The sequence below is a fragment of the Anarhichas minor genome, unplaced genomic scaffold, assembly GCF_050575085.1.
Source record: "Anarhichas minor isolate MPS153535 unplaced genomic scaffold, ASM5057508v1 ptg000136l, whole genome shotgun sequence".
Lineage (NCBI taxonomy): Eukaryota > Metazoa > Chordata > Actinopteri > Perciformes > Anarhichadidae > Anarhichas > Anarhichas minor.
In genome coordinates this window covers 14,633,149-14,660,965 of record NW_027466582.1, presented here as the reverse complement: position 1 = coordinate 14,660,965, position 27,817 = coordinate 14,633,149, and the positions used below count along the sequence as shown (strand labels likewise).

Below are 27,817 nucleotides of genomic sequence, written 5' to 3'. Positions count from 1 at the left end.
ATAAATCACAGAAAAGGACGCTTAAGAATCATCACATTCTAAAGTTTCCTCAGTATAAAATGAATCCAGTGATAGTTGTCTTTACAGCCATTGGTGCATTACAAACAGAAAAAAGCTAATAGTTCATTTGCCATACTGTTAACGGTGCTAATGTGCCAAAAGGTAATCAAAAGATGAGCGGTGTATGTAAACTAAAGCATTTACATGGTAAATCCAAGAAGCCCACATAAACCCGACACTTGCACAGAAAGAGGGATCAGACTCTTCAGTGGGACAGCTCACTACCAGACAAATTAAATGTGTTGAACTTTGTTACTTCACTATGAGTTTTTTAAAGAACAAAAAGTGCTGCATTTCAGACTGATTAACAAACGCACGTAACACTAATGGCTAAAAAAAATACTGATGCAGAAAATGACAAACACAGAAATCTCAAGAAGTTCCCATTTCTCAAATAAATGTACACAAATTAATTTGAAATACTGATAAGACTTTGTCTTACCCTTGAATGCACATTGGTCTTACATCCTTTCTGCCAGGTAAATGAAGGCTAGACAGTAAGACTATTGCACAGTGGACAGCGTGTGCTCTTAGCTCCTCCTACTGTAGGTCATCTGTCAGACAGGTTTAATGTACAAGTGGCAGCACAATGGTTGTTAGATGGAGTGCCTAGTGTGTTCGCTCTGTATTGTTGTGAAACTGCTGTTATCGTAGAGATAAACTGTTGCAGTAATTTAATACTCTGAGGAATGTTAATATGATACACACTATTTGTGTAACACCTTTCATACAAGAAATGTAGCACAAAGTGCTATACAGTAAGGAACAGAAAAGGAAGTACTTAAGAAAAAACACTTTAGTATGTTATACAGTGCTTCCATCACAGTAAAAGTATACAGCTTATGTATATTACGGTACAAAGGGTCTATTTTTGCTTTAGTTGAAATGCATTTAGTGGCCGCTACATTAGTCACCCATGAACACATTTTGTAACCAGTTCAGAGTCAAAAATATTTGTTTTAAAAAAAAAAAAAGACAAGTTATTTAAATAAAATATATAATTTTTTTTGACACATGGTACAGAGATAAATAAGTTAGATAATTAATTTTACTGTGTCTTTAAGCCTAAACTAATTTATACAGCACTATACAGATGGAAGGCAATTCAGAGTGCTCTACAGCAGCATAGAAACACATTTAAAAAGGCAAAGAAAGTTTCAAAATAAGAGGATATGCATTACTTCACTGAAAACTAGTTAATGTTTTATGCTCCAATTTAAATTAGCTGACAAATTCAGCAGACCTCAGTGATTCAGCTCGCTTCACAGATGATTTTAGAATCTACAAGCTGCTTTGTTTTGACTTTGGGAACAGAGTAAACTTGTCCCAGATGACCTGAGGGGTCCGGATGCTTCATAAAGTAACTCTGATGCATTAAGGCCCGAGACCATTTAGTGCTTTGTAGACGAGTACAGACCTAATGGGTCTAATGTGATGCATTTGGGCCAGCAGGTACAGTGGACACAAACAAAAAGGCAGGATTTTTAGGATTTTATTAAAACTCCCACCAAATTCAGATCAACCAAGAGCCCGCGATTTCATCCGCGCATCTGGAAGACGAAGACATTTTATTTGTATAGCACTTTTCCCACTGGGAGCACAAAGTGCTTCCCATAAACAACACAAGAAAAAAATTAAAAGCAGCAAAATACAGGCACAGAAATAAAATCATCAAACTGAAAATCAGACGGTTGCACAACAGAGCTGTATGTAAACAGGACTAGTTGTCAGGCGAAAAGGCAAGTCTCTATTATAATAATAATAATAATAATAATAATAATAATGTCGGTAAGACCGGCTTTAAAAAGCAGAAACTGTCAGCAGATGAACATTAACTTAGAGACGGGATGCAAAGCACGAGTAAGAATTTAAAGTGGATCCTAAAAGAAGAGTCTGCGTATTGTTGGAACGCTTGCCGCCTGCTTGAACTGACACACTGAACAGAGTTATGAGACGTGTAGTGATGACGTAGTTACCACAGTGGTAGAGTTTGTTCAGTTTCTCTATATCCAGATCGCTGAGGTGTGTTCTCTGACCCATGTGCACCCCGCTCTGCTTCGACAACACAGTTGGACCCCCATCTTTACTGAAAAAAAGCCTGCAATAAAACAGAATCTCTTGTTCACCCTGACTTGCTGTTAAATAATACCCAATTAACCAGTAACAAATATCCATGATTAGTTACTGTTAAACAAATAAAAGATGACCGATCTCTTGTGACTGGTGTCATTAGAACTGCTTCAGGTCTAAATAAATGACCGGTGTGACTTACGGGCCATAGTGCATTATGGAGTTGTGGTCATACGGCAGGTTCAGAGTGTTTCCACGTTTCACCTTGAAGTACCTCCCTTTCCCTTTAAAAACAAAAGACAGATTACTTTGGTCTTTTGCAGTCAAGTTAAGAATAAAGTAGCTTTGTCAAATTGTTTCATACCAATCTTCTAAAATCTTCAGCATCTTTTACGTTTGTTCGTTGAATATACATACATTTAAGTCGGCTTGTGAAGCCTTTAACCTAAAGACATGATTTGTCGAAACAGAGTTCCCAGAGACAAAGTGGGCAGAATGCACGTACAAACTGGTGCCAGCTTGTGTTTCTCAAAAAGAGGGAATTGCAATAAATGAAGCGTTCACCTGCTTTGATGTTCTGCCACTGCACAGTGATGTGCTGATCACGGTCCCTGCGGCTGTGTTCATGATGCAGTCCCAGAGCATGAATGATCTCATGGCAAAGATTGCCCACGCCGCATGTTGGGCCGAAATACACCGGCTGGACTCCTCCTTGACAACCGACGAAGGAGGCACAGCTACAGAGACAAACAGGCCAGTAGGATAAGAGTCATATTCACACAAAAAAGGCATTTCCCCCCCTCTTACCTCTGCTGGTATTAAGCCATGTAGTAAGTTCTGATTTAGAGTTTATTTTACGTTTAGCCAGGATGGTCATTTTTCTCCTCTGGTATACAGAGAGGACCATCTTAAAGATTCATATTAAATGCAAGAGGTTTTCAGCATGATATGCAAAACCCATTTCTTTGAGCAGGGATTAAGTGTCATGGGAAAAATATATAAAAATTCTATTTGGTGATGTGGTGATTTTATTTTATTTTATTTTTTTTTTTAAATGGCTGAAAGCTTTTTCAGTAGATCAATATGCACATTACAAGTTGACTTTATATCAAGTTCATGTTAAATTTATTTTTCCAGCAATTAATATAAAATCAAAAAGGGAATATTCAGTCCGACTTGTCTTTGTGTGGACGGAAAAAAAAGAGATGTGACCACATCACACTGAGTTAGCCTTGTTGCAGTACATTTTAGAGTTGGGTTTAAGATTCTACTGATCGATATTGAGCTTCTTAAAACAAACTAAGATCAGAGAACTTGATTTGTTACTTTACCAGAGTGTGTTACAGTTTTACCAATATAACATTAAAGTGTTCATTTGCTCTATGAATCATTTTGCAATTTGAGGTTTGAAAAGTGCTCTTTTATGAATACAGATAATTATAATTTTAAAAAGGCAAATATATAAATATATATTTCTGCCTGGCTTTATTGTAATATGGGTGAACTGACCCTTTAAAAAAAAAAAAAAATTTAAAAATGAAAGAGACATTTCTCACCCTTTGCCATCCTTGATAGTGAGGTAGTTAAGCTCTATGGTGTGCGGTCTGAAGCGAATGCAGGAGACATCTGAGATCATCTTGAAGGCAGAGAGGATGTCAACCTCTCGATGAGCTGTTGAGTGAAAAAAAAAAAAAAAATCAAAAGAACATTTTGTGATCTGCACTCTAGCGGTCAGACACGTCGGATCAACAAAGACCCACCCAGCTCAGAACTGATGGTGTAAGGCATGACGGCGTCCACCCACAAAGACTCCACAGCATTCCTGTCCTCCTGCAAGTTAAGACAGATACACACCATTACTAGTTCCACACAAAAACTACATTTATAGTCTCAACGCTAATATTGAGTGAGAGAATATTAATATCAAGAGAGTTTCCCCTCATGTTTGAAATGTTCCTTCCAGTCTCTGGTTCATCTTACCGGAATCAAAATATCTCCCTCGTCGAGAATTTTGTTTTCTTGAGAGTCTGACATGATAAATAATAATAAAAATCAGTACATCACATCTATGAAAAATATATTTTTAAATATATATATTTAACGTATTTTAAGTTTACCTTCCAAGGTCTCTGCACTGTCCCGCTGCGGCTCAAGCATTGAAGTCACGTTACCTGCAGAAATCTGAGAATTTAATCACCATTTTTAAACCCAAAGTCTGAAAGAAACCAACAGGCACCGACCTGCTGCAGGACTAGTCCCATTCTGGGTGCGATTCAAGGGGATGACGTCAACTGAATGAGTGAAATCAGTTAAATGCTGGTTATTCTATGTTGATTTATTTTGGCATGTTCTTTGTGTGTAAAATATACCAGACGATCTACCTTGCAAAGCTGCTGTAGTGGCTGGCTTGGACACATCAAGCGTAGAAGTGACAGTCATATTATCTATGAAAACACGAGAATTCCTCATCAATAATTTGTATGTTTGCGTAAAAATCAGTGCGGCCAAAACAAACCTGTGGAGTGACCGGAAGCCTCCTGGGTTGGATGTACGGGTACACCACCAACAGCTGCATGAAGAGAAAGAGAACACGATCAGCATTGTTCAGCACAAGATGTGGTTTGAATGCTTGAGTTCGTACCTGTCGCCGCGCAGATGAAAACCAGAAACCACATAGTGCCACACGACTTGAACAAGGACAGAAGCTGTGAACCCAAACGCCTCAGCTGGCTGTTCTTAAAGAGATCTGATAACCATCACCAGGTGTGATCACTTCCCACTGATTATGAGCTCCAGACTGGAGTGCAGAGGGCGCCACGCTTTTGGTGTTTGCAGTTACTCTGCTTTTTGTCTTTCTGTTGCCGTGTTTCAGTTCTTTGGGTGCAGGCCTCGGGATGGATTCACAATTGTTCCAAGTCAGTCCTAAAGTCTTCACAGTTAGGTGTCCAACGCTGGCTGTAATCATTCCCTCTGTTCACACTGGCCATTCAAACAGCCATTGGTAAGGTTTCCCAATGAGGTTTTAGTGTAAGTGATGGGGGACCAAATCCATCCAAATCCAATTCTGTGAAAAACAGTAGACAAATAAAGTAGGTCTCCACATCGACATGTTACATTAAACACACATTTTTGTAAAATGCACATATGTTTTTTTCTATCCTCTTCAACTCGCTTACCTACTTGACTTGGCAATGAGCTTTAAAAACTGCTGAAGCCACATATTAGCTTTAGATAAATTGTGTAATACATTTTTTGCACAGAAGAAGGACTGTGGTTTGTGCCCCCCACCCCACCATTGAAAGCAGCTTGTAAGGAAAATTCTGAACTCATCCTTTAAAGTATTTTTTTAAGAGCACTTTCCAATGTCAGTGTTGAGCCCATGTTGTGGTTTTTATTCTTTATAAACTTGCCTTATGCATTTAGAAATGTTCAAAATATTTTTCTCATGCTCTTGTTGTGAGAGACTCGTGGGTGGCGAAAGCCATATGTGGTCAATACTCAAAAATGGATGTACAGGAGGGGAATTGTGGTGTTTTAGGGGTCTAAGAGGCTGCCCGTGTAATTGCACTATCCCTGAGTTTGGATTGGGAACTTTGTTGCACATCTATTTCCTCTCACCCTTCTATTATATAAAGGCTCCAAACACAACGCCCTGACAGCTCTCGAGGAGCTGTTTTAGTATGATTTTTTGGATATTAACAAATGTAAAGAAGGGCATAGGAAAAGCAAACATGTCCAGAGTCAAGAATGAATAAAGGATAAAAGCTTGTTCAGCAACTGAGACTATAACTGAGGGGAAAATACCTAAATATCCAACACTGTTTAGACAGCTGCCCTTGAATAAGCGAAGCAATGAGTGAGAGTTTCTGTTGTGTTCCGTTATGGCCACTAGAGGGCGCAATGTGACAGCTAAAGGCTCCATTTAAATGGTGTGTGATTTTGCCCTGAGGTGGTACTTACAGGAAGCTGAATCTTTCTCCAAACTGAGGACTGACTCTTCACAAACTCTACTAATGAAATGATAACTAAATGATAATGTTGTATAGATGGTTAAGGATGGATGGTTATGGTTATGAAATCCTGCGTTCAGGTATTACTTAACAAACAGTAGTGGATGCATAACTGGAAAAGCGGTATACCTCTTCCTTTAAATAGAAAACACCTGTTTGACTCGTTGTTCTTGTCATCAATAATGCTGCATTCAGGTGCGATAAAGACGGTAGAAAATATTACATCTTTAAATGGTGTATTCGTTACTACTTATCATGTATGTCCATGTGATGTGTCCATGTGATGGCCCCACGAGTATATGACAATGTCTTGTTCTAACTTGAATTGACATCCCTAATATATCAGAAGTGTATATTTTAAAGAGAAAGAGAGAATTTGTGGACCCTGAACTGTACATCTTGCCCTTAGTACACTTTGAGCAGATGATTGAACTGCTAATCCTTTGATTAGTAGACGACCTACTCTACCTCCTAAACCACAGCCCCACCTCCACTCCTGCGAATTAGAAAAGCACTTCCATAAAGGTTATAATAAACCGCCCAACTATTTGCAGCATAGGGTAGATTTTTTGTCAGTCAGTCTCCCCTAAAACACTAAAAGCCTATGTCCCTCAATGAAAATCAACAGTGTGGTGGATTAGATCGAGGTTTCCAGAATGGGAGACGGGCCTCCCTAGGGGGGTCCAAACTGTTTTAGGGGAGGCTTTTTGGGGGGTTTTAGGGGGTCTAGGTTTGTCCGATCTGTAGTGGAATCAGAACATTTGTCCTTTTTGCTTCTGAAAATGACTTGGTCGATTGATTGGCCCACTGTAATGTACGTTCATCATAACAAAATAATTCATTGTATTTAGTCATTAGTGCTATGTGACACTCTGAAGACATAATCAGTGTATTTGCAGACTTTTTGTGGGAAAGCTCCCCTCCAGAGCCACAGAGGACTTTCTACAACTGTTTTCACAGACTTAATATTGCTCTCTGTCATGAATTTCCAGTTTATAATTTACTTTGTAATGTAAGATTTGCTGTAAAATTCAAAGAGCTTAAAAGCAGATCTTCAGCACCATAACAAAAGTTAGTTTTTAGCTATTATTATTTGATTATCCTCAAGTTAAATGTTTATTTCATTACATTTACTTGCAACAGAGTATTGCTACACTGTCTACATTGCTTATTTTACTTTTGCCCATAGTACTTGTCCCACCACTGCTTGTATGTAAAAACCATAGACTGTATGGTGCAAACCTTCTCAATAAACGTGAGTCTGATTTAGATACCCAGTTTCCCCACAGACCATGAAGGCGGCATCAGTCAGCATCATGAGAGTCATGTGATGTCCTGTCATGTGGTGCATTCACTTCCTACTGATTTGCTCCACAGCAGACAGACTGCCGTATCATGTCGTCTTAGGCGCCACAGACTGATATCCACCGCTGTAAACATGTTACTTCTGTGTAAATCTGACCGCTTCTCGCCTCTGAAGCTGGTTCTTTGGTTAGTTGCGTGTCTGGGATGTTTGTCCGTCCGGTCCGGAGCGGAGGAGGACAGCAGCAGCCCGTGGTACCGGGACCTCTGCAGGTAACGTTATGGTCATAGCTAACGATCACACCTCCGACTGAAACACTGCAGCTAGAAACAAAACAAATTACGGTTAACGTTACAGCGTGTCATGCTCTTCTGTAGCTACACAGATCGTTAAGCTAGGTTTAATTCACACATGTATCAGTTGGTGATTTATTTGCTTATTGACGATGTTACACCCGGTTTCACACGACCTCATTATACGAATGTCTCGTGTTAAACGCGGTTTATAAACAACCAGCGGGCTCTTTATTTCAGTGACAATATCAACTTTTAAAATCGTATAATTAGCAACCGCTTTCAATGGTGTAAGCTAGCTAACAAACCCAATAACAGCTGTCTAGTTTGTCTAAACGTGCTGCTTGATAAGTTTCAAGCAGCCAAACTTACTGTTGAAGGAAATGAGCTCGAAACTCAAACGGTCTCGAGCCAAAGCAGTTAGCTTACACTGTTGTGTGTTTTGTTCTTATCAGGCTAATATGTAGCTAACTGCTAACGTTACATGAAAACTGTCATGTAACAAGCTAACGCTAAATATTAGCAACCTTAAATGACATGACTTGGAGGAGGACAAAGAGAGAGCAACACTACAGAATGTAACGTCGGTTATTTCACAGTTTAAATGAGGACTACTGGCTCCTGTACTGGAGCTATGTGCAGGCTGCTGCTGCTCAAATATTGACTCAGCAATAAGGCTGGAGTGATGATCAGTAACCTGTCTGGCTGGCTGAATGTCACTTCCTTGTTTTGGTGGCCTTTGAATAAATGGTCACAAGAATAGTTGATATGAGATAATGCAATGTTATTATGTCAGTGTTCTTCACGAGCTAATAAGCAGGGTTCACTTAGAGGCGTTTGAGCTGCTTGCTTATTAATTTTTTACCTTTTTAAATGAAGGAAAGCACAACTTCAACCCAACACTCAGAAACAGAAATGAGTCATGGGAAAACAACTAACAATTGTTTTCGTTATTGATTAACCAATGAATTGTTTAATTTATAAAATGTCAGAAAATAATGAGAACTTCAAAATGAATCCTAAAGCCCAAGGTGACGTCTCTGGATTGCTTGTTTGTTTTCTGAAACTTTAATATTAAAAAAAAGCAGCAAATCCATTATTAAGACTAAACAATCAATTTATTAATCAAAAAAATGTGATACTCAGGTTCCACTCCTTCTCTTTAGACCGGCTGAGACCCAATGTGTTCCTGGTATGAGTGTGTGTGTGTGCATCACCTAAATGTTTTTCCTTAATTCTTAACTTCATTTCTTGTATTCCCTGTGTTGCAGTTTTAAATGGGAGGCTATTGACCAGGATAATAAGGTGAGCTACACGCTAAAGCTCTGCGAGTCTTCACCGTCAACCAGCTGTGGCCCCGGCACCGCCGTCTGCGCCCAGAACCTCACCACCAAAGCAAACCAGTCTGTCGGTGAGTAAAACCCACTGGGGGGGTACACTGGGACGCAGGGAAGGTCAGACATCTCTTACTGTATTAGCTATGTGTGGTGGAACCATGGCAGTCTCCTGGATAAATGGATGATGGATAAACCTAATAAAGAAGCTAAACATGGAGATTTTGTCACATGTTGTCAGCTTAAACACCTTGAAGCCTGAGCCATTAAGCCACCTGTGACAGTGAATTATGTGAGATAGCATACCTGTACTTCCATACTATTTAGTATGCCAGAAAAATATTTAGTATGTCCTAATACATAGTTTGTCAAATGCAGTATGCCAAAAGGTACTAGGATGTTTTGCAGGATGCCAGCCAGCATGCCTTTCCTTAAAAAAAGGACAAACTCTAGAAAGCACACGGCGACACAAAGGCCCGTACAAATACGTGAGCAGAGACGGCTGATTGAAGTTCGGAATGCTCTTCCTGTAGACCCTCAAAGGCGAGATCACCTTTTGTTTTCAGTCGAGCAACAGCAGGGAGTACAATAATAATAACCTATTGCAGCCTTGTGTGCTGCAGTGTTGTTGTGCAGGATACATGATGTGGGCCGTGTGTTGAACATGTTGGACCTTGCCTCGTGTAATGGCCACTCAGCCCGTTATTCTGCTCTGTTAAAATGTTTATGAGTAACAAAGGTGCATGTGAGCCAGTCTATGACTGTGATGCGTCCCATGTGTCTTATGACAACCACACAACAAAACATTTCACGGCTCTTTAGTGACACTGCAGGAACAGATCTACATCTCAGGGGCTGTCCTGTTTTTATATACATATAGTTGTGGTGGTGTTTTGGGCACTTTGGCCACATATATGCTATTTAGTCTGTTTCTGTGTGAAGCGTGAAATTTGTTTTGAATCATCTGGCTTGATATAAATAGGAAAAAGTTTGGTAAATGTGTCTCAAATCATTCTGATTGATCTTGTTGACAGCTGTTCTCGGTCTGGAGTCCCAACCAAAACATACATGTATTTTAGCGTATGTTTACAGAAAAGTAAGATCCGTATTTGCAATGATTTTCAGCTATATGTAACAAAGAAAAGCATCAAATACACACATTTGAGAGCCTGGAACCATCAAACGTATGGCATTTTTACTTATTCTATTACCAAAATAGTTGCAGATTAATTTTCCGTTTCGGCGTGTTCTGTGCGACACATGGTTTGACCTGCGATAATCTGGTCAGCCCATAAACACTGGTCAGCTATTGTGAGGTTAGTTATTGTAGCTGCATGTTTGCTGTATGTTTGAGGAGAGGAGGTGTCACTACTGTTGGGTTTCTTAGTGACGGGTAGCATCATCGAACCGCTGAGGGGGTTTATGATGCTGCATGAAGTGATGCTTTATGCATCAGTCTTTCAGAGCTTTATCAGTACATTAGCAGATCTGATATCTGTGCTGATGAGTCTGCTGCTGCTGTTGTGTGTCAGCAAGATCTGCACCTCGCTCTGTCCCAGACGAGCAACCCTCACTGCAAGTCCGGCAGAAGCAGTTTAGCTTAGCATCAGCAACTTAGCTTCACAGTTGTAACTAGTGTGTAATTTCTGTTGTAGTTCCTCCTCCTGTTCAGTGGTTGAATTGTAGTGTTTGTGTGAACATTGTGTGTCACTATGAGAGTGTGATTTCCTTCATCAGACCTGACCTTCAGTAAACAGAGACGGCCCTGATCTTTATTTAATCACGCTGACGTGCATTGATTACACTTAATTTGAGGCCACGCCTTCTGTTTTGCCCCTGACTTCATTTGATGACATCAACTTGTGACGGGATGATTGATTACAAATCAATAATGAAAATAACTCTTAGTTGCTGTTAAATAATTTATTAACCACAATGTTATTAGAGAACATTATCAAGTTCACAAACTTCATGTTTTCCTTTCACTTTCAGAGCTGCAGTGATGAGTCACTCTAAAAAAAATGTTGATAGTTGATTTTATCGTTTCAGTGATTTTTATCACTTTAAAATTATTATTTTGAGCAAAAATGCCAAAACATTTTCTGTGTCCAACTTCTCAAATGCCAGGAATTGTTTTTTTTTCATTATTGTTTGGTCAAAACAAGCGTTTCGAGGACGTCACTTTGGGGTCTGGGAGATTACTCTGGAGGTACTTTTTTCAAGTGTCGGCTTTGTATCTGAATCTGAAAGACACCTGATCTATTCAAAGTGAACCTCTACTTCAGGTTTTAACTGATCTGTTTTCGGATCTGTTGTATTTCTTCTCCTCAAATATCTCTTCCTCATTTGTCGTTTCTGCTGTCAGAATGGAACTCCCTAACTTCCCTTGATAGCGTGAAATCCCTCTTGTTTTTGTATTGTTTCCACACCAATCAGAGTCATTTAGTTCTGCTCCACATATTCCCACCCCTGGGTCACATGCCCCCCCCCCCCCCCCCTCTGGGAGAAGCACCCCTCAGTTTTTGAAAACCACAAATTAAAGGTTTGGTTAGCCCAGGGGAGCAATGAGCTGCAGACACGTGTGATGCCTTTTGAGATGTTTTTTATAACCCTTATGAACTCTTGTGTTACTCTTTGAAGAATGAATTAGTGGACGGGCAGAAATATGACATCTTTTCTTTCTCTTCGGCTCATTGGATGCCTCCCAAATTATTGTTTGAAGTGGTGCCACAACCTCCCAGTTCCTACTGTGTAAATACATTAGACCACATGCTGATGTCACATTACTGTTAATATCAAACAGCTACCTGACGATTTCTTACATTTTGACACAGGATCGCTGTGATTATTTTTGGCTGTTTCTCAATTCCAGTTGCGTCACTGTCTCTGATTTTGACCCGTGACCTTTTCCAAAGAGGACAGGCTGCCAGACGGAGTTATTTCAAAGACCCACAACAACGACTTGTCCTGCAGTCTGAGGCCGTGACCTTCCCCCGGTGACAGACCGGTGTCTGGTAGCTCTGAGCGTGTCATCCGACTCTTGTTCTCTGAGGCTGACAAAGAGCTGGAGACTGCAGAGTCATGTCGTCGTTGTACAGTGTATTTCACAACTTATCTTTATTAAGATGTCCTCACAAGATTTTAGTTGTTTCAAGAGGAAGATCACACAGTGGGAAAGTGACAGAAGGGCAAACAAGGAGCAGTGTGGTCAGATGAGTTGCAGTTTAGTCATGCCAGATGACTTATCACATGACACGGGAACACATCATTGAGCACAAACACAAATAGACACAAATGTCACGCTCACTCACTCGCCAGCGCTCTCTCTCTCCTTCTGTCTCTCTCTCTCTCTGTCCTTCTGTCTCTCTCTCTCTCTCTGTCCTTCTGTCTCTCTCTCTCTCTGTCTCTCTCTCTCTCTCTCTTCTGGCTTTGTTCATGCTGCCTTGACATAAAAACCACACATTGTCCATTCTAACACTTTGATATTTGTGGGTTTTTCTGCTTCCTCAAATCAAAATCTTTGGAGGAACAAACGCTCCCCTCACCACATGTACTGGACTGAAAAGTGCCTGTAAAAAGTTAGTTGTTCGCCCTTTCGTATAGATCAGCGGCTGTAGTCCACTTAGATTTACAATGGATCGCATTTGTTCCCACATTTTCATTATTAAAAGCGTGTTTTTTATCACAAAATAGACCATCACAAAGTCCTAGGTGACGTCTTCAAATTGCTTGTTTTGTCTGACCAACAGTCCAAAAGAGAAAATCAATTGACAATCATGTGAGATAAAGGTGTCACATTCTCACATTTGATTGCTATTTTTATGTAAAAAAAAAAGTCTGCATATTAAATTTCAGTCGAAGTTATGAATTAATCGAGTAATTGTTTCAACTTGATCTACTCTAAATGCCCAGAGAAATCCCAGTGAAACCATGCATACTTTACTCCTTATCTTAGTCATAATACTGCCAAAATATGTCCAATAATAATAACAACTATAACTCAGTATTACGGGACTTTAAGTTGATGCAGTGCAACAGGCTGGGACGTGGGCAGTGCTTCGGTCCTGCCTACAGTAGTGGTTGGTGTTAGTCGGTCACTGTGTTGTTCAGTTACATTCCTTCATGGTCCGTTTGTGACAGCGCGCCAGCCATGTCAGTGGGAACACACACGCGCGCACACACACACACACACACACACACACACACACACACACACACACACACACACACACACACACACACACACACACACACACACGTAACAACACTTCAAATGCCCATGAAAGTTGTTAGTATTTCTTCGTAACATTTTAAATTCGACGGAGACGCTGAAATATACACGAGGCCGAGAATGAGGTCATCAATTAGACACACTCGTCCGGCTCATTGCAAAGGGGATTTGTAGTTGTAATGCTTTAATGAACTCCAATTAGTTTCTGTTCAGGCTAAATGTTTGGCTGCTTAATGACCTGCAGGAAGGAGGAAAACTGATTTATTTTCTGCTGATCTTCGTCGGTGCGACGGAGGCATATTTCAGCTTTAGGTTCGGTAGCACATTTACAGACATCCCGGTAGTTTCGTCGGGCCGAGACCCGCTGTGAGTTTATTTAACTGCCCCAAATGTTCCTTCACATGCAGAACATTTCCCACTGCTGTCTGGTTCTATTCAGATGATAAATAACGACTCTGTACTGGCAGCAGAGTCGGGATATTATGCTACCGAGGTTTAAGTCGTGTGTGGGTCAGAAGAGGTTGGCGGGTGAAGCCGTTATTCTGCCAGACTGTCTGTCTGCTACAGTAACATACAGGGAAACCAGAGACTGTGTGTTTTTACTGTTTTCATTCTTAAAATATCATTAGATAAATGTTGTTATAATCTTTTTATCGCAATAACAACAACTGTTGGGTACAGGAAGTCTCTGTGTAGCTCTGTATAATCTGTGTTTGATTATCCATGGGTGGTAAAGACGAGGGTGGAAAGAAGTGTAAAGAAGAAATAAAGCTACAATTGTCATACACGTATGTATTTTGTCCACCACCGTCTCTCCGCCTTATTCCAAAAGGCAGTCTTTCCACCCTTCTGTGTTGTAATAATTGCGAAGAAAATGGATTTGATTCAAAGTTAATTAGACATTCTACATATCTGTTGTACAAAGTAAAGGCTCAACGGTCGGTCATTGACTGTTTCTCTTGTCTCTGGATGTACAGGTGAGCTGTCCCTGCAGACGCTGTCTGGCACGGTGCTGGATTACAACGGTACAGAGAAATGTCCGGAGAGCGGCAACAACATTCAGACCAGCATCAGCTTCCAGTGCGGGAAAACCCTGGTAAGACTCACACCCCCTTATTCTATAGGGATGATTTGTGCTTGTGTTTAAGCTACCGGAAGAAGGTTAACGGTATGATTAGTGATAAATCTGACGGGGGAAAGCGATAGAGCAGCGCTTGCCTCTCTCTCATTACCACCTTCGAGGCGCCCTTGAGCAAGGCCCTTAACTCGTCACTCAGTGGCAGTTAATATTGATAATGATAATGCGATTGGTGGCGTTATTTTGAATAACTGGATAAACCACATATCGGTAATCCAAATGGTTACGCTCATGAAAACATATGACTTGATATCATGACATTTAACTTTTTAGATGTATAAAGTTCCACCATGAACATCGTTGTGCAATATTGAGGAAATGTTAAAGTGCTTTGCTGTTTCTAATTCTTTGTATTCAGCACAATATAAAAAAAATCCGAGAGACGCCCAGCTGACTGAAACGAAGGTTAAACCCCTGCGGATGTTTTTGAGCTTTTATTTGACTCGTATTTCATCGAGCTGAAAATAAAAATGGGTCTTTTCTCTCTCTGAGACGAATCTAAAAAAAAGCTAAAATGACATTTATTGAAATGTACCAGGAGCAGCTGTCTGCTGCCACGAAAGGAAGAGAATCTGTTGAGGGGAAAATAATGTAGGACAATGACAGTCACCTGCTACGAACTTGTGTGTGTGTGTGTGTGTGTGTGTGTGTGTGTGTGTGTGTGTGTGTGTGTGTGTGTGTGTGTGTGTGTGTGTGTGTGTGTGTGTGTGTGTGTGTGTGTGTGTGTGTGTGTGTGTGTGTGTGTGTGTGTGTGTGTGTGTGTGTGTGTGTGTGTGTGTGTGTGTGTGTGTGTGTGTTGCGGTTGCGGTTGCTGAGCGGTGGGTTGACATTAACATGCGCCGCTTCCTGTATAGAGTCACAAAGCGCAGTAGAAGAAGACCATCAGCGCTATATTTTCTGCTCACAACGTCTGAAGTGGAGAAATGAAAGTGGCTTTTTTTTTAAACTTTTTACAAAGTCATCTAATGCTGAAAAGAAGAAGAAGAAGTTGTCTGTGATTATAATCTGCCTCAAGAGTGGACAGCTTATGAATTTAACACCTAAAGACACAATTTATTTTTTGCTACCAACATTTAAAGAGCTTGTTTTTAGGTTCTCTGTGTGTAGAATATTTACTAAATCTGTAATTCTTTAAATGACTTGGATAGTGTAAACTGTGGCTGTGGCATGTTCTTTGTCTCTTGCTCAATGCAACTCTTTTTCTCTCGTAAGATCTTGGTAAGAATTTGACATTATGTGTAACTTTGGCTTTTTTTGTAGCAGTTCACTTCTCTTTTCAAATGATCTTATACGTCCTTTATTTAGTTTTTGACAACAGAGAACTTCTGTTTACATTATTTCTTTGTTGCTGTATTTCTTGGTGCTTTATAACCACCTGCAGATCAGAGGAATAGTGCGAGAAGAAACGTGTGTCACGTCACGAGAACAAGCAAAATGGGGACTGACGTGTAAAACCGTTGCTCCTGAGCGATACTAAGGTCAAAAACTGTAAAGGGTACCTTTAAAATATAACCGTCATCCTTTTAGTTTGGACAACGCTAAGCAAATAAAACTGATTCAGGTCGCTCAAAATTCAGTTTGTCATAAATATGTATTTTGTTTTTACCCACTTCAGCAAAAAAAAATATTCACACAACACCAGAAATCACTGAACGAGTGTCAAAATGTGCCTTATGACAGATGAAAAGTACGTCGACCTGTAACGGGACAAGTTCCTGGTTTGACTCTCAGGATCAGGAGCGAGAATGAAAAACACTCCAACCTTCTCTCTCTCTCCACAAGTGTTGCCCTTGAGTGAGCACTGAACCTTCAACCACTCCAGCAGCAGACTGTGGTTGTGCACTCAACTGTGCATGTGGGGAGTAATACATAGTACATAAATGTTCTCCCGTTAAAGCAACATTTAAAATACATTCTTTTTAACATTAACAAAATAAACCTGTATATTCTGTGTTATAACAGAGACACTGACATATTTCCCCTCATGCTAAACCTTTCCTTCGTTCACCTGTGTGTTGAATCACCGCTGCTTGTTACACAGCACTATACTGTGTTAGTCACCATTATCATGAAACTACCCGTATTACTCATGCTCCCTGTGTTCGTGTGCTTGCAGGGGACCCCGGAGTTTGTCGCCGTGTCCCAGTGTGTGCATTACTTCGAGTGGAGGACCTTCACCGCCTGCAAGAAAGATAAATTCAAGCCACACAAAGAGGTACGTGGTGGAACATGTGACTGGCTGACTGGAAGTTTTTTTTTGACGTGTAAGAGAGAGAGAAAGGAACTGCTGTCTGTCGAGGTGTGATACGTGAGAAACAATGAGGCGAGGAGAGAGGAGTTTAAAGGGAAATGAAAAGCCGCCCTCACACCCTTGTGAGGGCGGTTACAGCAACATGTCGCATGTCGTCACGATGAGGCCGTTAATGTGAGCTCAACGTGGAATAATTGAGAGAATGTGTGAAATGAATTAAATTAGCGAAAGAGCAACAGACCCCCCCCCCCCCCCCAAAAAAAAATTATTATTATTAATAAGAATCCAATAACATGAATCTGATGGAATAGTTTGGAGGTTAAAAAGAAGGTTGAAAAGAATTGCATGTGGGCACATTTGGTTACAATTACCAATGATCTGTCAGATGCTACAGACCTGCACAATGCTGTATGGACATAACCATGATGTCATTTTACCATCCACACAAAGATCCGATGTGGCATTTCATATCTGCTTTGGCAAGAGTGTCTGTTGATAGCCGATGTAAATTCGTTCTGCCATGAACCCTCCGCTTTCCTCTGCGGATTGCGATGTCAGCGCTGCAGTGTGACACTACCTCCTCTGTGTGCAGGTGCCCTGCTATGTGTTCGACTCTGACGGTAAGAAGCACGACCTCAGCCCCCTGATCCGAGTGAACAACGGCTATCTGGTGGACGACGGAGACGACAGCATCGACTTCTACATCAACATCTGCAGGAGTCTCAGTCAGTCCCTTATGAAAGAGCCCTTTCCTATACATTTTTTATCAAACAGTTTGCAGTAAAGATACCTGCTGACCAACACTGATCATTTTTTGACATTTTTAAGCAAAGAAAGCCATCAAGTTATGCTGAGATAAATGTGATGTAATGTCTACAGGCCAATAATTGAGCAACACTGCTAGTAGCAATATAGTTTTCCTATTACATACAAACTTCCCTCCCCCCCCATCTTCTCATATCCTTCCTCTTCTTGTCTCAGACCGACCAGACAAATCGTGTCCGGAGGGCTCTGCAGCCTGTCTGGTCACCAGTCATGGCTCCTACGACATGGGCTCTCCTACCGGACCGCTAGAGCTGTTCTCCAACGACAGGTATCTTCTTGATGAATGCTAACCGTCTGTCGTCTGACGTTCCATATGTTTGAGCCAGACCGCATGCCGAGGTGGCCTTGCTCGCATTGAGTTTGGATCTCAGTGAGGTGTAGACAACACTGTGGGCACAATCCAGAAGATTTTTCATACGTAGTTCTCCATCATCTCCCCCCAAACATGGGAGTTCCTCTCCCGAGGAGAGCGAAGGGAAGAGAGGAGGAAAACCTGGGGCTGGAGACCAGAGTCGTGTTAAGTTACTGCTGATTTAAAAACAAAAAACAAAAAAAAAAACACAAGTGTAACCACGGCCTTAGATGTCTGTAGAGTGACCCTTGTTGGACTGAGGGATACACTTTTAATGTAATTAAATGAACAGCTAATTTAGTTTCTTGTCTCCTCTCTTCTCAAGTCTGAAGCTACACTATGAAGTCGCTGCTGGTTCATCTCCTCCGGACATCTGCAATGGACACGAACCTGCCGTCACCATCACTTTCATCTGTCCGTCAAGCAGACATTCAGTAGGTTGCACACACACACACACACACACACACTATGCAGTATGTACATGGCAAACTTGTGTCTACTTGTTTTGTTTTAATCTTGTGCTCACATATTCCGAAACCATTGTTTTTGCCTCCTGATACCAATTTTAATACTTTTGTATCAGCCGATACCGAGTACCAATCCCATGCCAGTGCGTTAAAAACAAAAAAAGTTAAACGGGTCATAATTCCCTCTCTAATATCTAATTTATATTGGTGTGATCGGTGCATAGACTTGCGTACTCACCGCTACCTGATCCAGCAGTTCAGGCTACATCGGTGGCCTTTCTGATACTGGTATCAGAACAACTCTGCAAGTTCCTGCTTCACTAAAAGTGTCCTTTGGTTTCCCAGGGCAGCACTCCTAAGATGACAGCGGGGTCGAACTGTCGCTACGAGGTGGAGTGGGTGACTGAGTACGCGTGTCACAGAGACTACCTGGAGAGCCACACCTGCAAACTGACCAGCGAACAGCACGACATCTCCATAGACCTAACACCTCTCACCTTGAGCTGTAAGTAGTTCTTCCTCCAAACCGGGGGTCCCAAGCTACCACCCCAGCATCCTGTTGCGCACCAGGTAGCACAGAGAACAAAAATTGGAAAACAACCACAAAATGTTCAGCGTCGCTGCACAAGCTTCCTCTACACACAACAAACAGATACAGTTTTGGATGTGATTACTAACGAGTAAAGCTTCGAAGCATCCGGGTCAGCCTTACAGTTAAACAGATTTTGTGGTCTGTTCAGCTATTTTATGAAACATTAGCAGATATATGTATATATATATATATATATATATATATATATATATATATATATATATAAATAAAATAACCATTTATAAAAGCAACAAGCCTCTTGCTTGATTAATCCTCTAAAGGGAGTGCGTAGCAGCCAAAAGGCTGTCCGGTTTCCATCAAGTCCTCATTCCTCAAACTGGTTCTTATAAGCTACAAGAGTGAACGCACGAGCACAGAAGAAGGTGTGTCCACGTTCTGGACTAGAGACATAAAAGTAACAAGCTGGAAACCCCAGCGTGCCAAGTTCTGGTAGATGATTAACAGTGTAAATAAAAGCCCAAACGTTCCTTCTCTCTTGCATTATCCACGATTACATGTATAACCCACAAGAATTATTGGCTCACAGTGAAGCTGCTTTTATCCCAGTCAGAGGAAGTAGCTTCATGAGTAAACTGTACTGACCTTCCTGTTTTTTTGTCAACTCACAGTTCATGCACGTGCATTCTTATATGTATATTGATTTATTACTCATTGGACAAATACGTAAATTTCCAATGCTGCTTTGTGTGTGTGTGTGTGTGTGTGTGTGTGTGTGTGTGTGTGTGTGTGTGTGTGTGTGTGTGTGTGTGTGTGTGTGTGTGTGTGTGTGTGTGTGTGTGTGTGTGTGTGTGTGTGTGTGTGTGTGTGTGTGTGTGTGTGTGTGTGTGTGTGTAGCTACAGACCACCCGTACTACGCACACTCTGGGTCCAGTGATGGGGATGACAGCTACATCTACTACCTGAACGTGTGTGGAGAGATCCCCACTACTGAATGTGGCCAAAACAAGTTCGTATCGTCCTGCCAGGTGAAGAAGTCCGGAGACATGAAGAAGGTGGCTGGAAGATATCAGAACCAGACACTACGGTAATGTGTGTGTGTGTGCGTGCGTGTCAGCCGGTCGGTGTTTAAAGGTGTTAATAATTCTACATCGGGGAAACATTGTCCGTCAGCTTTGACTATATTTGAGCACCAAGCATCATTGATGTAAACACAGAGTCCGCCTCTTCTCGTCCCACCGGAATCCTGCACTCTCCTGCGGTCCGCCCGTCACGTGCAGCTTGATCCGGGATACCGCTATAGAGCCAGGTCTCTGTAAAGATAAGGGCACAATAGTCAGCGACTTCCTGTTAGGCCGAGTCTTATTTAATCCATTTTATGTTCATACGGCCACACATCAGCCAGGAGTAGGAAGAGTGGTGGAGTAGCCAAAAGGTCTTAGCTGGATTAGCTTAGCTTCCATCCCGGCTCTCCTCCTGGGGAGGTCGACTCAGCTTTTGCTCTCATTTGGTCCGCCGGGTCTGGTTGGGTGGTCGGAAGACACAGTTGGTGGTGATTTTCTCAAGGTCCGCTGCACATAACCTAGTGCTGGGCCATAATTCAATATGATAATTTATCGTCTTTTATTGGAATCGTATTGTGATGTGCAGTAATCGTATATCGAGACATCTTGATACACAGTTACGTTTATTCATTTGATAATAACAAGCATTATACTAACTCACATTTCTCAGAAAATCCGATTACTTTGTACTTATGTTCTTAATTTAATAAGAAAATACTCATTTGTCAAGTATTAAATTAAAGAGTTTGAAGAGTATTAAAGAGTACACAAAACCGTGTGGTTATTTCATATAGACTAGTTTATTAATTGCATTATATCATAATATAGATTGATAACATGATATAAAAATACCAATATCGTAATAGAAGGTTTTGGCCCTAACTTAATTCAATCCCTGCGCTTCTTTTTCCAATGTTGATTAGTGTATTTCTGTCATGTACTCCAGTTATAAAGACCAAAAATACAGCAGACGGGAGCTACCGGCCGCCACATCTTCATGCGCTGCTGTTGCCTTTTATCTTATCTGGATGGATTTTAAAAATATATATAGAAATGATCCACGCACTTCAGGTAGAACATCTTAAACAGCGCCGGTACATTTCTTAACTCTTTCACCTTTAACCCTGTTTTCATCCGTAGTTATTCAGATGGAGATCTGACTCTGATCTACCCGGACGGGACCAGATGCACCTCCGGCTTCCTGAGAATGACCATCATCAACTTTGAGTGCAACAAGAATGCATGTAAGACACAGAAGTTCCTTCAGAAGATCATCATCAGCACACAATCACCACCTTGTGGTAGTATCAAGAATTACATTGTGACAGACGGCAAGACGTGCTGCTACCAGGAGATTGTCATCCTGTAATAATGTACATGATGCACTGTGTCAGTGAAATTAAGATTATTCACAAGGACATGTTTCATTTCATCTTGTTTTTTTATTGTTCAACATTATAGTTTCTGAGCCAAAGGAACACTACATTTACAGGTCAAGGACTTCTCTAGTTTTCTCCCTGTCCACATTTTACTCCATTAGTGGACAACATATTGTACTTTTTTTTACCATTTGGAGTTTCTCAAGAAACCCCTCCCCAAATCACTGATTTGTGTATTTTTACTGTCGCATCTCTAAATGTAAAAGTTCCATTTATTCAGAATTGTCAGTCAGGTGGAATCCCGTCAAAACTCATGCTTAACCCACGGTGTGCCTTTCTTTCTGTAGCCAACGGTGGGCGAGGGAGTCCAGTGTTTGCGGGGGAGACAGACTGCACTTATTTTTTTAACTGGGAGACGGCCTTCGCCTGCGTCAAGGAGAAAGAGGATCTACTGTGTCGAGTCAGAGATGACAACAAACACTACGACCTTTCACCCCTCACAAGATACCCTGGTGAGAAGGCGAATGGTTGTGGTCACAGCCACTCAATGTAGCACATTCTGTTTTCCGCCTGTTGTGACTAAACATTTGCTGCTGATACGGCACCTTCCTCCGTGTCTCTCCTGTGCTGCTTCAGGGTCAGATGTCGGTGGGAACTGGGAGGTGGTGGATGCTAAATCTCCAAAGCTGGACTCGCGTTTCTACCTGAATGTCTGTCACAAAGTCATCCAGACGGGTGCAGCTGCCCGCTGCCCGGTGAATGCCTCCATCTGTGCCGTGGGTAAGAGTCTACACAAGGCCCGGGGGGGATGATGGTGGTAGAAGGGATGTCGAGGAGTTGTAAAAAACTTGCAGAATTCATGAAATTGTCAGGGATAGTTGTAGCCTTTTAGTTTGTTGATTGTTCCCTTCTCTCCCTCAGATAAGGATAATAGGGCGATCAGCCTGGGCAGCTTCCTCTCATCTCCCCAGAAGACTAAAATAGGAAATGACATCAGACTGGTGTATACCGATGGAAGTTTTTGCAGCAATAAAAAGATGAGGATCCAAACTATCCTCACCCTCAAGTGCAAACCGGGTAAGCTAAACAGAGAGAAGAGTTGTCATTAGATATTTTTGATCTTCATGTTTAATATCTGCTCTGTGTTTTTCTCTCTAATTTCTGTGTGGTTTTGATTTTGTTGTCTCCTCCTACACATTTTCCTCTTCTTGCCTTCCTTGCAGGAGATCTGGAGAGCGCTCCCGTCCTTCGTAGCGTTGCGTCGGACGGCTGTGTGTACGAGTTGGAATGGTACACTGCCGCCGCCTGCGTCCTCTCGAAGACTCAGGGAGACGACTGCAAAGTGGAGGACCCTCAGGCTGGTACGGCACGCATAAACGTTTGATCAGCGCGCTAACTGACTGATCAATATTTTTGCTCGAGCCAGAAAAACACAGCAGTGAAGGAAAGGCGAGAACGAAGCAACAGAAATTCAAAAACATAGTCGTCCCCATTAGTCACTTAGACACAAAAACATGGGAAAATAGGGTCCAAGCTGAAAAATACCAAAGTTTTCCTTAAACTGTCTGTCAGGATGTATAATCCAAACAGTCCAAAATCAAAATATATTGATTTCTCTATCATATAAAACATAGAAAAGCAGCAAATCCTCTCATTTGTGAAGCTGTCAATTGATTATTAAATTAGCAGAGTTTAGTTAATGTAGGCTTCCTGGCCCAACTGAAATAAACAAAAAATCAGAAATCTATATTGAGATCACGATTATTCACCTTTTTGACCTTTTTATTGCACTTTCACGTTTAAATAAACGGCACAGCTTTAACTTCCATGTTGTGCTACGCTGTTCAGAGTTGACATCTTTGACTCGGCTTTAATCCTCCTCTATAACTGGCCTCTGTTGCTCCACAGGCTTCTCTTTCGACTTGTCGCCTCTCTCCAAAGCCGACGGTGACTTCTACAACCTGACCAGCGGCAACTATGACTACTACATCAACGTCTGTGGGCCCGTCAAGGCTGCCAGCTGTCCTGAAAAGGCCGGAACATGCCAGGTCGACAAGAGGTAAGAAGGAGGAGCCGTGGGCATGCAAGCAGGAGCACCCATTCACACATTTCTGCAGTTAATCACAACCGTATAGTTTACGATCAATTCGGCATCGCAGCTGGTGTAATTCTCTTGTGGTTTTTTAAATTTCATTTTGAGTGTCTCAACCCTTCGAAATGACTTGTTTCACTACCAGAATTTGATCAATTTGACTCTATTTATATATATATATATATAAATATATATAATTTCTTTTCTTTGATAGACATGACAATATGATGACTTGCAAATTTTCTTTCTGCCACATCAGTTCTTGGAGTCTTGGGGAAGCGAACTCCCGCCTGTCGTACTACGACGGCCTGATCCAGCTGTCCTACAGTCACGGCTCCCAGTACAACAACAAAGAACACACTCTCAGATCCACTCTCATCTCTTTCCTCTGTGACCCAGAAGTTGGAGCAGGTTATCCCGAATTCCAGGTAAACCTGTGTCTCTGCACATGCTGATGTACTGTATTTGTTTTTATTTTAACAATACATGTTTCCACTTTTAGACCTTTTTATTTAAGGCCTATTTCTTATAACTAGTGTGACTTGTCATTTTAATCTTCATTTTTTGAATCCAGGTTGAGGACAAGTACACCTATAACTTCCGCTGGTATACATCCTTCGCATGTCCTGAAAGGCCTCACGAGTGTTTGGTGACAGATCCCAACACTCTTGAGCAGTACGACTTATCCAGGTAATGCATGGATTCATATTGTGTTAATTCACCAAGCAACCAAGATGTTTTTGTGGCAGTCACAAAACAACATACACATAACTACGACGGCGTATTAGGGCCATTGTAGTTGTTTGTATTTGTTATTTCTTTCTTGTAAATCTACCACTTTAATCTCTGAAATTCCGATTTTTTTCTCGGAGTATTACCCCCAGTCACTTCCATAATTATGATCTTTTTAACCTACAATGGCCCTAATGAGCCGTCGTACATAACACACTTGTCCAAATACTCACAAAATGAAGATAAAAAGGAACAAAGAAGAAGACACGGATTCATTTGTTTACCTTCTTCTGCCTCCAGCTTGTCACGCGCCACCTCCATCAGCAACTGGCAGGTCATGGATTTGTCTGACACCATGAACCTGAAGAAGTACCACATCAACATATGTCGGCCTATCAACGCTGTACCAGGCTGCGACCGCCATGCGTCCGTCTGCCAGATGAAGTACATACCCGAGCAGGTCTGTGATAGCCAGAAACAGAATTGTAACTTAAAAACTAAGTACCATTTTTATTTTTTTTACATGAAAATATTACATATTTCACTTTTTTTTAAATGGCAACATTTGAAAACAAATGTGACAGCCGGTCAACAATACCAAAGACTAGAAATTAGATTTAGGAGCCGTTTCCTCCCCTCTGTCCTCAGGGCTCTCCGAAGGAGGTTGTATCCGTCAGTAACATGGGTATTTCCAAGCGAGGGCCGATCATCGAGGGGCGGGACCGGCTGCTGCTGGAGTTCACAGACGGCTCTGTCTGCATGTCAGACGGCCTGAAGCTCGCATACACGACGCGCATCCACCTGGTCTGCTCCAAAGGAACTGTGGTGAGTCGGTGCTGTTTGTACAGTGGAGCGGAGCGCGGGTTCTTGACGCTTGGCACGGTGTCTGAGATGTGACTCTGTTTGTGTTCCACGCCGCGCAGTCAATGGGCCCGAGGTTCCTGATGTACCAGAACTGTACTGCCACCTTCATGTGGGACACCAGTGCAGCCTGCGCAATCAAAACCACCACGAACAATGTGAGTCCAGCTACATGACAACATTATCTCATCCTGTGTTTAACTTGTGTATGCACACCGATAAGACAACAATATGGAAAAGATGTGACGCTGGGAAATTGATATGATTACAATAATAAAACATTTGGGAAAACCTGTAAAACGCGTCTTTGTGTCTCAGAACTGTGCCATCGTGGATCCCAACACTGGCTTTGAGTTCAACCTTCAGCTTTTGGCTTCTAAGACTGGATACAAGACAACAGCGAATGGAAAAGACTTCCTGGTAAGATTTTATAGTCATGACACTTTGCCAACCATAAATAATACATCCCTCATGCACTGTTTCAATGTGTTTGTGTGATGTAGCTGGTGTGTGTGAGCTGCACTCACTGCTGCACTTTTTGTACCGCTCTGATATCGCCTGTGTTGTTTGCCAGTCATGCTCGCAACAGAACGGGATTTTAAGTTGACGTATTTTTACATTTTATTAATATAAACTGGATGTATAATAATGCTATACGCAACAAACACTGCAACCAACAAGTATTACAATCATAGAACAATAGTGAACCATCTCCAATCAATAAAAAAAAATGTAATTTTGACATTTCAGAAAGCTTTTTCAGTATTCCTTGAAAACGACTCAAACTATTTATTGATTATTAAAATAGCTGCTTATTTTCTGTAAGTAAACAAATTGTATCTGCTCTTAAATTATACCTTGAACTAAACTAAAACACTTAACACTACAGTACAGCCGTAAATACCTGTAGACCCTTGTCCCGTCGGGTGAAACGCAACGAGTTTTTCAAAAGGTTCCTCGTCCCTGGGGAAAGTTCCTTCAGTTGAAAAGAGGCTTTGCATGCCAGTGTTTTAAAAGCATCATGAGGCTTTTGTCTCTGAAATATAAGGACAGCACTCGCTCTCACAATTCATCAGAAGTATAACCCTTCCTCCTCAACGCCCTGTAGGTGAACATCTGCTCAGACGCTGCAGAATGCGGACCGGGCATAGCCGGCTGTGAGCTGGATGAGGGGCATCCGTCCAGCCCGGTGGGGGTGGAGAAGACCCTCCAGTACTCCACCGATGGCCTGCTCACGCTGACGTATAAGGGAACCCTGGACGAGCCCACGGGTATTTATTTACAGTAACTGAGAGTGTTATGTTTCAGCATTCAATGGTTCACTTCAGCTGTGGTGCAATACTTTTTACTGTATTTACAGCTGTGTGACTTTAAACATTTCGGACATTTTCTTAACGCCGCACTTTATTCCTCTATTTAAATTTCCCTTCTGCATCAGCAACTCGGGACACCTTCACCCTTAATTTCGTGTGCGATCCAACCTCTCACAACGGCTCATTAAAACTGCTGCGAGAGGACCTGAGTTCTTTACCGAACCACGTGGTCCACAACGTCTTCTTCGAGTTCTCCACCGCTCTGGCCTGCATCCCTGCTCCAGTTGACTGCCAGATCATCGGTACGGACACACGAACAGAATGAAAGCATTTGTAATCGAAAACTAAAAGCCTTGTTCTTATGCGTGTGTGTGTGTAAATATACGTTTCTGTTCCCTCTAGATTCTCATGGTAATGAGTATGATCTAAGCCACCTGATCCGGGACGGAGAGGACAGCCCCTGGATCGCCATAGATACAGATGCTGTGAAATCACGCAGCTTTTACATCAACGTCTGCAAACCTCTGCCTCCAGTGAGCGACTGTCCCGGTCAGTATGCTCCTTCATGTTCCTCCACCTGAACCGCTTACACATACACACACACAGCAAATAAGAGATTTTAACTGACTTGGGCTGTTGATTGGATCTGCAACACCTAATCGAATACAATAGTTTTTTTTTTCAATAGTTGTCAACAAATTTGATTATGGATTAATTGGGTCTTTGGCGCGCTGTGGCATCTCGCGTGGTGAATTACAGGAAATTACAAAGTCTCCTTCGTCTCTGTAATAAACATTTGAGGAGTGTCGGAGACAGAGACCAACGATACAGCAGAGAAAAGTGCAGAAGCAAACGCTCAATTACAGGGTTCCTGATGGAGCTGTTTTAAAACTAACGCTCGATAAAGACGTTAATTAACCTGTGATCGGGGACTTTGGTCGTCATCACGGACACAAATCTGACGGAGACCGCCGTTTCACAGTTAAAGGTGTGAAGGAACATTCCAAATGTGTCTCGGTACATGTGAATGACATCAGCTGACAGGGTAAAACATGGACACAAGTTGTTGCCAAGGAACACAATTCTGTTGAAACGGTCTATAACGTAATATTAAGGAGTTTTTGGAATATTTCATGCCATCAGTCAGAGACACTCTAAAGTGGATCCTTTAATATAGTAATAATGATAATAATACTCTATGCTTTACAAAAAAGCAACACATTTAAACAAGGACAAATAGACAAGACAGTAGATGCTAAAATATGTAAGTGAAATAAACAACCTTACCTGTAGTGCTATTTATCAATCTAGATTCTGCAATGTCTCTTTGCAGAACTCATGACCCGGTATTTAAGATAATCCACGGACCTTGTTGCGAGCAGGTTCATGTAGGAACTAAGAAAATAGTTCCTACATGAACCGGCTCACTACAAGGTTTGCGTCCACTTCTTGTATACAGTCTGAGTTAAATACATTATTGTTCTTCTCTCCA

General features: G+C 41.6%; 2 protein-coding genes across 2 annotated transcripts in view; one reads left to right on the top strand and one right to left on the bottom strand.

The window, feature by feature from the left end:
* Nucleotides 1-274: 274 nt before the first annotated feature.
* On the bottom strand, nt 275-8,318 carry LOC142942223 (hatching enzyme 1.2-like). Its single transcript, XM_076084462.1, has 12 exons — nt 8,109-8,318; nt 4,772-7,766; nt 4,646-4,699; nt 4,512-4,574; nt 4,371-4,421; nt 4,248-4,301; nt 4,111-4,157; nt 3,891-3,960; nt 3,687-3,801; nt 2,695-2,867; nt 2,333-2,414; nt 275-2,158 (listed from the first exon to the last, which is right to left on the bottom strand). Exons 2-12 carry the CDS (start codon nt 4,803-4,805, stop codon nt 1,897-1,899), a joined length of 1,005 nt encoding a protein of 334 aa, XP_075940577.1. The 5' UTR covers nt 4,806-7,766; nt 8,109-8,318; the 3' UTR covers nt 275-1,896.
* Nucleotides 7,504-27,817, top strand: part of igf2r (insulin-like growth factor 2 receptor) — a 38,470-nt gene continuing 18,156 nt past the window's right edge. Inside the window, exons 1-24 of the mRNA XM_076084460.1 lie at nt 7,504-7,715; nt 9,008-9,147; nt 14,279-14,397; nt 16,556-16,654; nt 17,283-17,415; nt 17,672-17,783; nt 18,193-18,301; nt 18,680-18,839; nt 19,782-19,971; nt 21,089-21,192; nt 21,675-21,839; nt 21,964-22,107; nt 22,249-22,404; nt 22,551-22,688; nt 23,236-23,386; nt 23,679-23,847; nt 23,994-24,109; nt 24,452-24,611; nt 24,800-24,976; nt 25,075-25,170; nt 25,331-25,432; nt 26,121-26,283; nt 26,451-26,627; nt 26,728-26,874. Coding sequence (XP_075940575.1) covers nt 7,579-7,715; nt 9,008-9,147; nt 14,279-14,397; nt 16,556-16,654; nt 17,283-17,415; nt 17,672-17,783; nt 18,193-18,301; nt 18,680-18,839; nt 19,782-19,971; nt 21,089-21,192; nt 21,675-21,839; nt 21,964-22,107; nt 22,249-22,404; nt 22,551-22,688; nt 23,236-23,386; nt 23,679-23,847; nt 23,994-24,109; nt 24,452-24,611; nt 24,800-24,976; nt 25,075-25,170; nt 25,331-25,432; nt 26,121-26,283; nt 26,451-26,627; nt 26,728-26,874 — 3,364 coding nt within the window. The 5' untranslated portion in view covers nt 7,504-7,578. The remainder of the gene's footprint in view (nt 7,716-9,007; nt 9,148-14,278; nt 14,398-16,555; nt 16,655-17,282; nt 17,416-17,671; nt 17,784-18,192; nt 18,302-18,679; nt 18,840-19,781; nt 19,972-21,088; nt 21,193-21,674; nt 21,840-21,963; nt 22,108-22,248; nt 22,405-22,550; nt 22,689-23,235; nt 23,387-23,678; nt 23,848-23,993; nt 24,110-24,451; nt 24,612-24,799; nt 24,977-25,074; nt 25,171-25,330; nt 25,433-26,120; nt 26,284-26,450; nt 26,628-26,727; nt 26,875-27,817) is intronic.